Below are 13929 nucleotides of genomic sequence, written 5' to 3' on the forward strand. Positions count from 1 at the left end.
AAAGAAGTGGTGAGGCGGGCGGCCTTCTGCTGTTATGCACCTAAAATCTGGAATAGCCTGCCAATAGGAATTCACCAGGTTAATACGGTAGAGCACTTTAAAACACTGCTGAAAACACATTACTTTAACATGGCCTTCTCATAACTTCACTTTAACTTAATCCTGATACTCTGTATGTTCAATTCATTACAATTACTATTCATGGTGGCTCTACTGACCCCTACTCTCTCTTCTGTTTCTTTTTCCGGTTTCTTTGTGGTGGCGGCCTGCACCACTTCCACCTACTCAAAGCATCATGATGCTCCAACATTGATGGACTAAAAGCCAGAAGTCTACATGACCATCATCATCAAGTCCCTCCGTGAGAACCCTAAATCCATAGAGGACTGTTTCATTTATGTGAGGTAGAATGCCCAGAGGGGACTGGGTGGTCTCGTAGTCTGGAATCCCTGCAGATTTTATTTTTTTCTCCAGCCGATCTGGAGTTTTTTTTTGTTTTTTTCTGTCCACCCTGGCCATCGGACCTTACTCTTATTCTATTTTAATTAATGTTGAATTATTTTAATTTCTTACTGTGTCTTTTATTTTTCTATTCTTCCATTATGTAAAGCACTTTGAGCTACATTTTTTATATGAAAATGTGCTATATAAATAAATGTTGTTGTTGCTGTTAACTGTCAATATTAGGTTACAATTAAAAGGAGTGAGAAGTGGGTGTTAAAATGGGAACACCCAAGGAGGTTTGAGTTAACAGAGAGGTGCAAAATAAGAAGGATGTGTCACTGCAACATAGACTGAAGAATGAAGATTTATGCAGCAGAGTGAATGCTGAACCTATACACATCATCTTCTAGTGGTGCCATCTTAAGTGGTATGGGCATGTAATGAGAAAGCATGATAATGTCTGGGTGAAGCGAAATCTTGATCGATTCGCGGATGATAAAAGGCACAGAGGTAGGCCAAAGAAACAATGGATTGAGGAGGTGAGAGGAGATATGAACAAAATGCAGCTAACAAATGCTGCTGTGCATTTAAAAATGTGAACCCCAGAGAAAGTCACTGAAAATGGATATGTGTAAAATAAGAAGGATGTGTCACTGGAAGATAGATTAAAGAATGAAGATCTACATAGCAGAGTGAATGTTGAACCAATACACATCATCTTCCAGTGGTGCCATCTGGGCATCTAATGTGAAAGTATGATGACGACTGGGTGAAGCAAAGTCTTGATCTATTGGTGGATGGTAAGAGGCATAGAGGTAGGCCAAAGAAACGGTGGATTGAGGAGGCGAGAGAAGATATTAAGAAAATGTAGCTAACAGATGCTGTTGTGCATTTTAAAATATGAACCCCAGTGGAAGTCATAGAAAACAGAGACGTGTAAAATAAAAGGAATGAGTCACTGGAAGACAGACTGAAGAATGAAGATCTATGCAGCAGTGGTATGGGCATTTTATTTGAGCGGATGATGATGATGACTGGGTGAAGTTAAGTCTTGATCGATTGGTGAATGGTAAGAGGCCTAGAGGTAGGCCAAAACAGAGATATCATAAGAACATGCAGCTTGCAGATGCTGATGCGCATGACAGAAGTCGATGGAAAAAGGGAATTTGGGGGTAAAACAGCCAACCTGGGTTATCCTGGAAATTAGCCATAAAAACGAATGAATGATGACACTCTGCAAAAAGGTGAATTAATAGGAAAAAAATTATAAAAAGCAAGGAAACTACTTATTAAAGTAAACCTTATACTACTGCTCTTTTCTAAACAAACAATAAAAGAAGAAAACAAAGAGCAGCTAAGCAAACAAGCAGATCAATTAGAGAGAAAATGAAGGACTGACTGGGCAGCAACCTGGAACAAAAGGGAGAGTCACGGGACTGATCCTCTAATTCTAAAAAGAAAAGTGAATAGCTGAGGCTCTTGTGACATTGAGAACACTCATGTTTCTGATAATGGTTTCTATTTGCGGGTGGTACCAGATACTAAAATTTTAGTAATATATTCAACAGCATAGAAAATAATAATTGAGCATTTATTGAAAGAAAACTTTTATCATTTATATTTTTCAGATAAGAGAATGTGGGGGAAGTATTCTATTCTTTTTTTTGGAGTGAATTAGTAATCAAACATTGGTGGAGAACTACACACACACACACTCAAGCCTGCTTAATCCAGTTTAGGGTTGCATGGAACCACAGTCTATCCCAACAACACTGAGTACAAAGCAGAAATAACCCTGACTGGGGTACCAGTCCATCACAAGGCCCACTCATGTACTGCACATACCCACGCTTTGACAAATTTGGAGTCTTCACTTCATCTAACGTAAATGCCATTGGAGATGTGGCACAAGAGTACCGAGAGGAAAACCCCATGCTGACAGGGGGAGAACATGAAGACTCACATAGACGATGACTGGGTACAAGATTCAGACTCTGGATGCTGGATCCTTGAGAGAGAAATTCTAACCACTGTGTCAATGGAGAAGTATAGGCCAAGTGGATGTTTTTGGGCTGTCTGGAACAGTGACACCCACCCCAGTGTTCCCCTTTGAGCTGACAAATGAAACAAGGTGTGACAAAACATTCTTTAACCTGCTGAACCCAATTCAGTGACATAGGAGAGCTCAAGCTTATCTCAGCCATGCTGTTTGCAACACAGGTACCAGCCTGGACAGGGCATCAGTCATCTATCATGCATGCACCCACACAATTTAGATTCACCAATTAGCCTAACACTTTGGAAAAGTGAGAGAAATCACAAATACAATAAGCACACATACACACACACAGGGTGAACGTGCAAACAGCATAAAACAGGGTGCAGAATCTGAAACCAGGATCTTGGATCCTTGATTGAGCTGTATTAAGTATTATGCTCAAGTTCAAAATATCAGGCTAAATGCAAAAAAGAAAGACATGGGAGCCAAGCTGAACAACTCCCATCATAAAGGAAAAACTGGAAACAATACAGGGTGAGTCAAAATTATGTGAACATTTGAATGGCGGAAACAATTTATTCATAAAACATACTTCATATGTGCAAGATGATTTACAGGAATGTCTCAACCTGTTTGCCATCATGTGGCACATAAACCGTCCACAGAAATTGCATATAAGTATATACATAGCAGTACCATTAGTGTTAACATAATTTTGATTCACCCTGTACATGAATGTACAACATCAGAACGTCACAAATTTCTCAATACATAGAACAAACTACATACTTTAAGTTCAAATATTTCAAATGAATTCAGTCAAAATTGGTCTACTTATTGTAATCTTTATTAAAAAATAAACAAACTTACATTATTTAACAGAGGTAGAAAAAGAGTGAACCTTTGTGCACAGGGACCTTAATGCACATGCCCCTTCCTTGACAGCCATTCATTCACCCACCAAATTGTTGAAAAAGCACACCACCTAGTGGTCAGTTTATATTTTTTGCTTTAACAGACCTCTCCATATAACAAAACAAAACAAGCAAAGTATTGGATAACAAGGTGGTTCTTTTTATATTTTAGAAAAACAAGAACTGCTTTGTGCAATATGTTTACTTCTGCATTTGTTTTACAAAATCACAAGAAATATACTTTGTTCATCTGGTGGGTGAAAGAGGCAGACTAAATGGTGAACAACCCTTTGAAAAGTAAACAAAGCCCATTCCCTCCCAACGAAAACACTTGCCTAGCACACTTGGCACTCAAGCAACTATTTCTCATATCAGGTCATCAGTTGCAGACACAACCTGTAAAAAACATAAAACTTCCCGATTAGAATAAAACCTGGCATCACATTGGATGAGAAAGCACGGTATTAAAATATAAAACAAATTAACAGGTGAAATGAGAAGTGCTTTTTAAGCAGGACTTCATTCAGTGTACTTTTAACTAAATGGAGATGTCAACAGCAATTCTTTTAAAATCTGTATTCTGCTATTTTGACTTTGTACACCTGGGCATTTTATAATAAGCAAAGCTGTAATGTTTACACCAATTTCTAGTATTTAAAAATAAAAATATGGACATGTATAGGCATATTATAAAATGTAAAAATGCTAAAGTGGTTGTAAGAAGGTAAAAAATATACATATGAAAAACCTCATTTCTTCTTTTCTTCTTGTACACAATTTAATGCAAAGTTCCAAATCTGAGGATACAGACAAAAAAAAAAAATATATATATATATATAATATATGCATTATATATATATATAATGCCTTCTTGTACATAGGGAAAACATTTAAACACGGTTGAGAATTGTAACGATATTGAAGAGAATGGGCTATGACTGTGGCTACACCATCTGTTATATGAAAATGGCTCCATCTTAAACATAATAATATGGTATGCAGCTTGTGGCAGACTTAGACAGTGTTAATAGTAAAACTTTTTTAAGTTTTACAAAATAAAAAAAAAACCACCCTCATTGTTCATACAGAATATTAAATTCATAAAATTTTATTCATAAGTGGATCACTATGTACATTAATGATAATTGTACTTCCACATTTTCTGTACATATGGCTGGGGAAAAAAAGAAATCATGAAGTAGTCAGCAGTATGCCAAAGTAAACCTTGACACTTTTTTTTTTTTATTTTGATTAAGGAATCTCAGAAGGAATTCATAAAATGAAGTTAGGTAATGACAAACTGTATCCTCAAAGAAAAAGTCCACTCTCTGAACCATTCACAAGTATCCACGTCATTCCCTGCCACTCCACCACACACACTCATACATTTACATATATATACTTAAGTCCCCCCCAGGCCTCAAAACCCTGGGGTTTATGTTGAAATAAATAACTCTCCCTTTTCTTCGTTGATGTCATGTTGCTGACTGGCCACCTCTGTAATGAGCTCCTCCAACAAATCTCAACCAAAGAAAAGTTTATTTGCCACCTGCCATGATCTTCAGGTACTGCAGTGCATTGTGGGCAGCACTGGCACGTGCCGCATCCTTGGTGGGGGCAAAACCATGGCAGACGGTAATGGGCTGCGTAGACAGTTCCACCAGGCATTGACAAAGTCCACTTAAACTGCGCTCCTCTGCATAGGTAAAAATAAATAAATAAATAAACAAAAAACAATCAAAAGTCATGTGATTTTCTAACACACTTCATCCAGATCAGGGTCGTTGGGGAGGCTGGAGCCTACTCCAGATAGCATAGGGTGCAAGGCATTAATAAATTCTGGACAGGGTGCCAGTCCATCGAAGGGCAAACACACACATATACACACACATACTAGAGCCAATTTAGCATCGCCAATTCACCTAACCTGCATGTTCTGTGGACAGTGAGTGGAAACTGGAGGAAACCTACACAGACACAGGGAGAATATGCAACCTCCATGCAGGGAGTACCAGGAACATGAACCCTGGTCCCCATACTGTGAGACAGCAGCGCTGACACTGTGCCACCATGCTGCACAGCAGACAAAACTATAATAGGAAAAGAGTGAGTAATATTGGATCAAAAAATTAAATTAGGGTAATATACAAAATGTCTTGGCTATGGCAAACTTCACAATTATATTTTTAAAAAGTATAAATTAAGAAAAGCAATGCCTTATACAATTCTGTCCATTTGACAAAACTTCTAATTGCTGAACTCACTTTTCCAGGCACAGTTGTGGTTAGCCAAGCCTGTGCCCTGGCAGCACAGAGAGCAAGGAGGGATCTGATCATAGATTGGACACTGCACTTTGGAGCACTCTGTCACTAAAGATGAGGTGATTTAATATTTTCAATCAAATTAACAAGCATGTATTTCGGCTATAGGAAGACACTAAAGCGGCCATGGAGAGGCTCCAAAACATATGAGCAGGATATACATTTTCCATAAAAGTCAGTTATCAGGCTAGGAAGTTTGAGTTAACTAAGATGTACAAAGTAAGAAGGATGTGTCACTGCAAGACTGATTGAAAAATGAAGATCTATGCAGCAGAGTTAATGCTGACATGTGCACCAACTTCCAAATGTGCCATCTTAAGTGGTATGGGCATGTAATGTGAAAGGATGATGACAACTGGGTGAAGCAAAGTCTCAATCTATCGTTGGTCCATAATATGGCAAACATATACACTCACACACACACACACACACATTAATGTCAGTTAGCAGGCTAGGAAATTAACTTACATTCCTAACTCTATAGCACTGTGTCGTCCTTAAAGAAATTCTAAACTTTGCTGTTTTTTTTAGTTTCAGGATCTTAGCTTTCAGAAGACAAAAATCTGACTTTTTCTCTGTTAACAGATCTTCAGTGCACACACTCTACATAACCATCGTAATTTACCATTTGAAGATCACATGGAACCATTTGTGTTTTTAGATAAATCTGGGCCATGAAAACTATGGCACTATACACAATTTTCTATTTTCTGCTTTCTGACGGTCTTGCCATCAAATCTTAACTTTGATTTGGCCAATAATATTCTAAAAAAAGTTTGTCTTCATTCTAATATACTGTGAAATTATCATACCCTCCTGCTTCTGTATTTGTAGTCCCAACTGCTGTTTATATCAGGGTAGTATCCTCGTAACTTAGGGATCCAGTGCATTGTGCCTGTATGGGTTCATCCCCACATCTGTAAGAGATGCATGTTAAATGGTGATCCAGTAAGTTTGTTTTTTTTCTCGTTCCTGCTGCTGCCGGGATTGACTCCTGCCTCCCATAACCCTTAACTGGAATAAGCTGGTTTGAGAATGTTATGTAGTAGAATTCATGTGGCTTTCATTATAATATTCTGTTGTATTTCTTGAACTGCTGTAAAAAGCTACATTTTCCTTGTGACAAATCTATGTAGTAATGGAACTACCAGAATATAATAATTTTAATCTCATGAATTTCTACAACAATGCATAAAGCTGAACTTCACTTTACCATCATTTGCCCTGAGCTTATTATATTTATGGAGGTTTTCACAACTTTTGATCAGCAAACCTGACATCTAGCAACCTAAATATTAAGAGAATACAAAAAGAATAGACACAAGTGCTGAGATGGTAATGCTCATAATAAATCCATCACTAGTATTATTAAAAAAAAAAAAAAAAGTTCAGTTTACCAATGTCCAGGTAGCTGATGTCAAAACGCTGCTCTTCAGAGAGGTCATTCAGCAGGGAGCAGAAATTTGAGTTGGGCATTCCCAGAGGATTCGATTTAAGGTGCAGTATTTTTTCCCCTGCTGAGTTACGTAGAGAGTCCCAAGTGCAGCCAAAACTTTTATACTTTCCACTTTCTGCTTTAGCATTATGGTTCTGTGGACCAAACAAAATTGCATCTTGTTAAAATATAGATGATCTTTGACAAATTAATACATTGTTATACAGGGTGGGCCATTTATATGGATACACCTTAATAAAATGGGAATGGTTGGTGATATTAACTTCCTGTTTGTGGCACATTAGTATATGTTAGGGGGGAAACTTTTCAAGATGGGTGGTGACCATGGTGACCTGCGGTGTTGCTATCAGTGTGTAAAGAGTGGGAGAAGAGGGTTGCATTGACAATCCAACACAATGGGCAGCACATTGAACACATTTTATAAGTGGTCAGAAACTTGTAAATAACTCATGAAAGAATAAAGTTACGTTAAAACCAAGCACTCCATTGTTTTTATTGTGAAATTCCCAATAAGTTTGATGTGTCACATGACCCTCTTCCTATTGAAAAAACAAAAGTTGGATCCAAAATGGCCGACTTCCAAATGGCCACCATGGTCACCACCCATCTTGAAAAGTTTCCCCCCTCACATATACTAATGTGCCACAAACAGGAAGTTAATATCACCAACCATTCCCATTTTATTAAGGTGTATCCATATAAATGGCCCACCCTGTATATTGGGGAGGGTGAAGATTCAAAATGGACATTATAAAGTTTAATGATGGCTGCAGAAAAAATGACCTCAATGCCCACTATAAGAAGTCTTTGCCTAAAGGTGCTCCAAGACAATATCTCATAAAATGTATGACCAATGGTTAGCAAAAAATAAATAAGCAGAATCAGTGGATTTAACCCTTTCAGCCCTGGATTTTCTGTTTTTATGAGAAAAATTATTTTGTGAGATTTTCTACCTTTGAGGGGTCTAGGAAGCTCAAAAATAAAAACAAACAAAAAAAATTATCACTATTATTATACAATAGCTACAAAAGCGTCCATTTTCACTTCCGTACTCTAATAGTAGCATGCCCAGTTCCAATGGCTGTAATTGTACCTGTGCTTTATAAAAACGGCTGCACATTTATGTACTAGTAATAGGATTTCAGGGCCAAAAGGGTTAACTCCTTATTTCCACATTTGATGAATATAAATAATATCTGGGTACAGTAAAGTCTGCTGACAAAATAACTTTTCACCTAATTACACAAAAAAGGATCTTAGCAGGGTGGCTGGTTCAACAGCCTGGAATACTGATTTATTTTTTAACTGTACGACTCTGACTCACAGAGTTTTTTTTTTGGGTGGAGGATGTTAGGATTGGCTCTTCACCAGGCAGCATTCAGAAAGGGGAATGTGACCATCTGTGGCTCCATGCCAAGATAAAGTCCTATAGCATTAGCTGCTTTAAAAGGAATATTAAAAACTCCTCTTTATCGCTGTGCACTTGTAGATTCACTGTGATTCTTATGCACTTCTGCACCCTTATTCTGGGCGGCACGGTGGCGCAGTGATAGTGCTGCTGCTTTGAAGTAAGGAGACCAGGGTTCACATCTAGGGTCCTGTCTGTGTGGAGTGTGTATGTTCTCCCCGAGTCTGCACAGGTTTCCTCCCACATACAGGTAGGTGGACTGGCGATACTGAATTGGCCCGTGTGTGTGTGTGTGTGTGTGTGTGTTTGCCCTGTGGTGGCCTAGCACCCTATTCAAGGTTTGTTCCTGCTTTGTGCCCTATGATAGCTGGGATGGACTGAGGCACCCCCTGTGATGCTGTTCAGGACTAAGCAGGTGATGAAATGACTGACTGCCCGTTATTCTTTAACAGTACTTGCAGTGCCCATTAATATTACTCACCTCCTGTAAGTTTTCCTATTTTATTGCTATACAACATTGCAATACAAAAGGTTTAGTTTAGCTTTTTTGACACTGATAAACAGTAAATGACTTTTTAATGTCAAAGTGAAAACAGATCTCTGGAAAGTGGTCAAAAATTATTCATTCATTTACAGATATATACAGTACAGGCCAAAAGTTTGGACACACCTCCTCATTCAATGCGTTTTCTTTATTTTCATGACCATTTACAGCACTCCATCACTCTCCATCTTGGTCAAATAGCCCTTACACAGCCTGGAGGTGTGTTTGGGGTCCTTGTCAGGTTGAAAAATAAATGATCGTCCAACTAACCTGACTTCTGCACAACACAACTGCTGGTCCCAATCCCATTGATAAAGCAAGAAATTCCGCTAAATAACCCTGATAAGGCACACCTGTGAAGTGAAAACCATTTCAGGGGACTACCTGTTGAAGCTCTTCGCAGGTTAAGGGCCTTGCTCAAGGGTCCAACAGAGCAGAGCAGAGTCCCTTTTGGCATTTTACGGGATTCGAACCAGCAACCTTCCAATTGCCAGTGCAGATCACCAGCCTCAGAGCCACCACTCCACCCCTTTAATATGATACACCTATTGGTTGGAGAAGTCACGTGATTAGTTCTGTGGTGACCACCTGTTTGAGGTGTCAAGTGATTGTAGTATAAATGCTCCTGTCTGTGGAAGGGCCAACTAGCATGGTGGACTAACTTATATAATGAACACAAAAAGAACACTCCAAGCAACTCCATGAAAGGGGATTGAAAAGCACAAGTGACTGAATATCAAGTTAAATTAATGACTGAGAAATAGAAAGAGTAGGGCACACCTTAAAAGCAGTGGTCAATGGGTTATCCACTTCATTTATTACAAAATGGCGTAACCTTGAGGAAACTCTGCAGAACCGGAGTCTGGTGACTGCTATTGCTCTCTTATTCCGGCTACTTAAAATCTGGCTTAGAGGGGTCCGATGTTTGGGCTGCATTTTCCTCCTAGATGCTGCAAGGCTGTCTTTTTTTTTTGAATGGAGCAAATATTGTGGGTGATTGGGAATTGGGGTTGTATTTTTATTGTTACTGCTGCATTTACAGCCGTTTTTTTTACCAATTGTGTCATTATTACTATTTCTCATTATGTTTTTCAAACTTCAATAAATATTTGTTCACAATAAATAAAGAGTAGTGCACGGCTGTAAATCTGCCTAAAGTAGTCCATCCACCAAAAATGAGTGACTGAGCATGAGTAAGTCTTGAGAGCGAGGCCACAAAGAGACCTGGGAGAATACTGAAGGAGTTACAAGATACAATGGCTAAGATTAAAGAGACTGAGCAGACAACAACTGCGCTTGAGTGCCTCACCAGTTGCAGCTTTATAGAATGGCAAAGTGAAAAAGCACACAGAACATCTGAGCTAGAGTTGGCAGAAGGCACATGGGAGAGTCAGGTTCTATGAGCTGATGTCACCAAGATTGAGTTTTATGGTCATCAGATTAAGCTCCGTGTCTGATATAATCCAAACACTGCACATTATCAGAAATATATCATCCATACCACATCATGCTGTGGGGATGCTTCTGGGCTGCAGGCCCTGGAAGACTTGTAACGATAACATGAATAAAGCAAAATATGAGGAAATCCTTAAGGAAAATCTAAGGCAGTCTGCAAGAAACCTGCACCTTGGGAAAGGATTTGTTTTCCAGAAAGACAACCAAAGTCACACTGGAATGGCCTAAAAACCAACAACATTAGTGTCCTGGAGTGGCTGAGTCCAAGTCCAGATTTTAATCCAATTGAGAATTTATGGCTGGACTTGACAAAGGCTGTTCCTTCACAAACGCCATGTAACCTGACTGAGCTTCAGCAGCTCTGCAAAGAACAGTGAGAAAATGGTGGTCTCCCCTTGACTTTCATGTATTCTCAGATATGGGAATTGATATGTGAGGAGTAAACCGCAAAATAATGATTATAATTTTTATATTATGTACATTGAACAACCATCAATAATAAATCAAATAAAATTAATAAAATATTGAACAATTATTATAAAAGTAAAGTTAAATAAATCAGACTCTGCTGCTGCATGAATAAAGAATTTTGGCAAACAACTTAGATAAATTACCACTTTCAGTAAGCAGCAGTGGGTCAGAAGTCACAAAAGACTTTAATAATGTGTGTAATGTAATACTTGTACACAAAATATCGTTTACATAAAGCAAAAAAATTCTCAAATATGAATGTATGTATTACCATTTGAATGTCAAACGGAATTGTGATTGATCTCGAAAACCGGTTGTTTTTCAGAAAAATGCAAAGGGACACAAAATGCTTAGAATGTGGGTCTTTACTATAATATGACGTTAAATTATACATTTTTTTTATATTTTTGGGGAAACGTTTCAGTTAAAGCACCATTTCCGGAAATAGCTAAAAAGTTGATAGTAATCTATGTTTTGTACTTAATACTTGTATGCAAAATTTGGTTGACCTAAGTGAAAGCATACTCAAGTTATCGTGTTTATACATACACACACACACACACACACACACACACACAGACAGACAGGCATAATTCCAAAAATGGTATTTTTGAACTCGGGGAGGTCTAAAATGTCAAGATTCGTCAAAATCTCGAAACTGAATTTTTGGACGATTCCAATGCTTTCTCTATACTTCGTATACAAGAAAGTAAATACAGAGAGAAAGACAGAGTGCTGTACACGCAGACTCAAGGCTGCCAAAGGTGCATCCACTAAATGGGGGTGAACACTTATGCAATTAATCATTTTGTGTTGGATATTTGCAATAAATTTAGACCACTTTGCAGAGATCTGTTTTCATTTTGACATTAAAGGGTCTTTTTTTCTGTTAGTCAAAAAAGCCAAATTCAATCCGCTGTGATTTAGTATTGTATGATAATCAAATGTGAAACCGTCCAAAGGTGCTGAATACTTTTTAAAGGCTCTGTACATAACTGTTGCTTATGCTTCTACTGCTCTATCTAGTGTTACATACAGCTTTATTTATTTTTTCTTTCATACTGTGTTTAAGTGTGTTATACTTTTAAAATGCATTATTATTATTATTAATACTAACAGAGATGTTGCCGTATACGCTTAAATTAATAATTAATTTAAATTTAATTAATGATGATATTTATACAGCTCCTGTTCCAGTAGAGAAACCATTTTCAAATATAGCACAATTAACATGCAAAAGCACACTTCAGTACACAATAATACTGTATTAAGGATGTATAAATATATTTTTGTAGGCTTTTGCTTTCTCAAGGCTCCCATAATGTAATTTAATAAAAGGTCAGTTAAGCTGACCTTGTATGAGGTATTTCTAAGCCACTTATCCTAAGCAGAAATTCACCATGGATGGGATGCCAGCATAGGCCACTCACTATAGATAAAATAATTACTACTGAAATACCCAATTATATAAAATTGTGAATTATAACACCCTTTCAACATCCAACACATTGGTCTATTTGGTTTATATCATCAAAAGACATTTCCATACCCCCTAATCAGAAAACCCAAGATAAAATCGGAAAGGAGCAAACAACTTTGACAATGACCATGTAGTTTAAACAACAAATACAACACATATTAGAAAAATGTTGGCTGCACAGGCAATTCACAAAGTTTAATTTAGTGTCAGGAGTTCAGTGCCTGCAAAAGAATATGTTGCTTTCATTGCATTTTAATGTACAAATATTAATCTCTAGCTAGCTTGTAATACTGTATTATTTGAACACATTCTAATTTTCTAGAGCTATGAAAAGACAAATACATACATTAGCACCAACTGTCCCAGCACACTACCATTTGTGTTACTACAGTAACTGCAAAAGTTCACAATATTGCCTATTTAATTGTGCTGTCTATTTATAAATTACAAAAATCAATCAAATGTAATTTATTGCGGCACCTTTCAGAGTGTGCTGTCAGAAAACACACAAAAGTAACGAGATGCAGCAACTGCCGCAGAGTTTACGAGAATTGATGCCTTCATGCGTTTAAGAGAAAATAAAATATTTCATATGCCACTAAAAAATTAAAGTTACTGATCACTTAAGTCACGGGTGTCGAACTCCAGTCCTGGAGGGCCGCGGTGGCTGCAGGTTTTCATTCTAACCATCTTCTTCATTAGTGACCTGCTTAATTAACTGGACTCATGCCCCTTAGTTGTTTCTTTTTCCTTAATTAGCAGCCAAACAGTAATGAGACACAAAACAAGCTGCCACATGACCACCTTACCTGTGCCCATCACACATTATCTTAAAATAAAGAAAGGTGATGGTCTTGGTAAGGTTGATTGCTCAGGTCACCAAAACATTTTGACAGTGTTCTTTGAAAAAAACAAACATAAAAAATCTACAGTTTTGGAAATGTGTGCTGTGGCAGAGAGAGAGTAGCAACAAGCCTTTGAATTAAATAACGGGTTTAATTATCAGCAAGAATCAGCTTTTCATTAAGTGACTGGTTGGAGTGAAATTGGTTTACTGGTCATCTGTTAGCTCGTTTCACATTTTATTTCATTTAAGGCTGCCATTTAATGAAGATTGGAATAAATTCAGGGGACTTGAATCCTTAAAATCAGGGCTATGAAAATGAAGGGAAAAGAAGTTAAATAGCAGTGAAAACTGCTCACCGATTAGGGAAAGGGTCAGAATGAAAACCTGCAGCCATTGTGGCCCTCCAGGCCCGGAGTTCAACACCCCTGACTTAAATGATAAAACTTCAGGCAGATGCACACTTGAAATGGTGTTGTCAACCTTATGTGAAATAAAAATAAAACCACAGATATGTAGCTGTCCATTTTCTGAATGTACATTTTTCTTTAGAAGTATCTCAGAGCTGGAGTAAATCCCCCACAGATTTGTGG

General features: G+C 37.8%; 1 protein-coding gene across 4 annotated transcripts in view; it reads right to left on the reverse strand.

Annotated features, from left to right (window-relative positions):
• Positions 1–3272: 3272 nt before the first annotated feature.
• Positions 3273–13929, reverse strand: part of tarbp2 (TAR (HIV) RNA binding protein 2) — a 52240-nt gene continuing 41583 nt past the window's right edge. For all 4 annotated transcript variants that reach the window (XM_039746820.1, XM_039746819.1, XM_039746822.1 and 1 more), the window contains 2 exons: positions 7076–7268; positions 3273–5053 (listed from right to left, as the gene is read on the reverse strand). In XM_039746820.1, coding sequence (XP_039602754.1) covers positions 4896–5053; positions 7076–7268 — 351 coding nt within the window. In that variant the 3' untranslated portion in view covers positions 3273–4895. The remainder of the gene's footprint in view (positions 5054–7075; positions 7269–13929) is intronic.

Source organism: Polypterus senegalus, chromosome 3, assembly GCF_016835505.1.
Source record: "Polypterus senegalus isolate Bchr_013 chromosome 3, ASM1683550v1, whole genome shotgun sequence".
In the NCBI taxonomy this organism is placed as follows: domain Eukaryota; kingdom Metazoa; phylum Chordata; class Cladistia; order Polypteriformes; family Polypteridae; genus Polypterus; species Polypterus senegalus.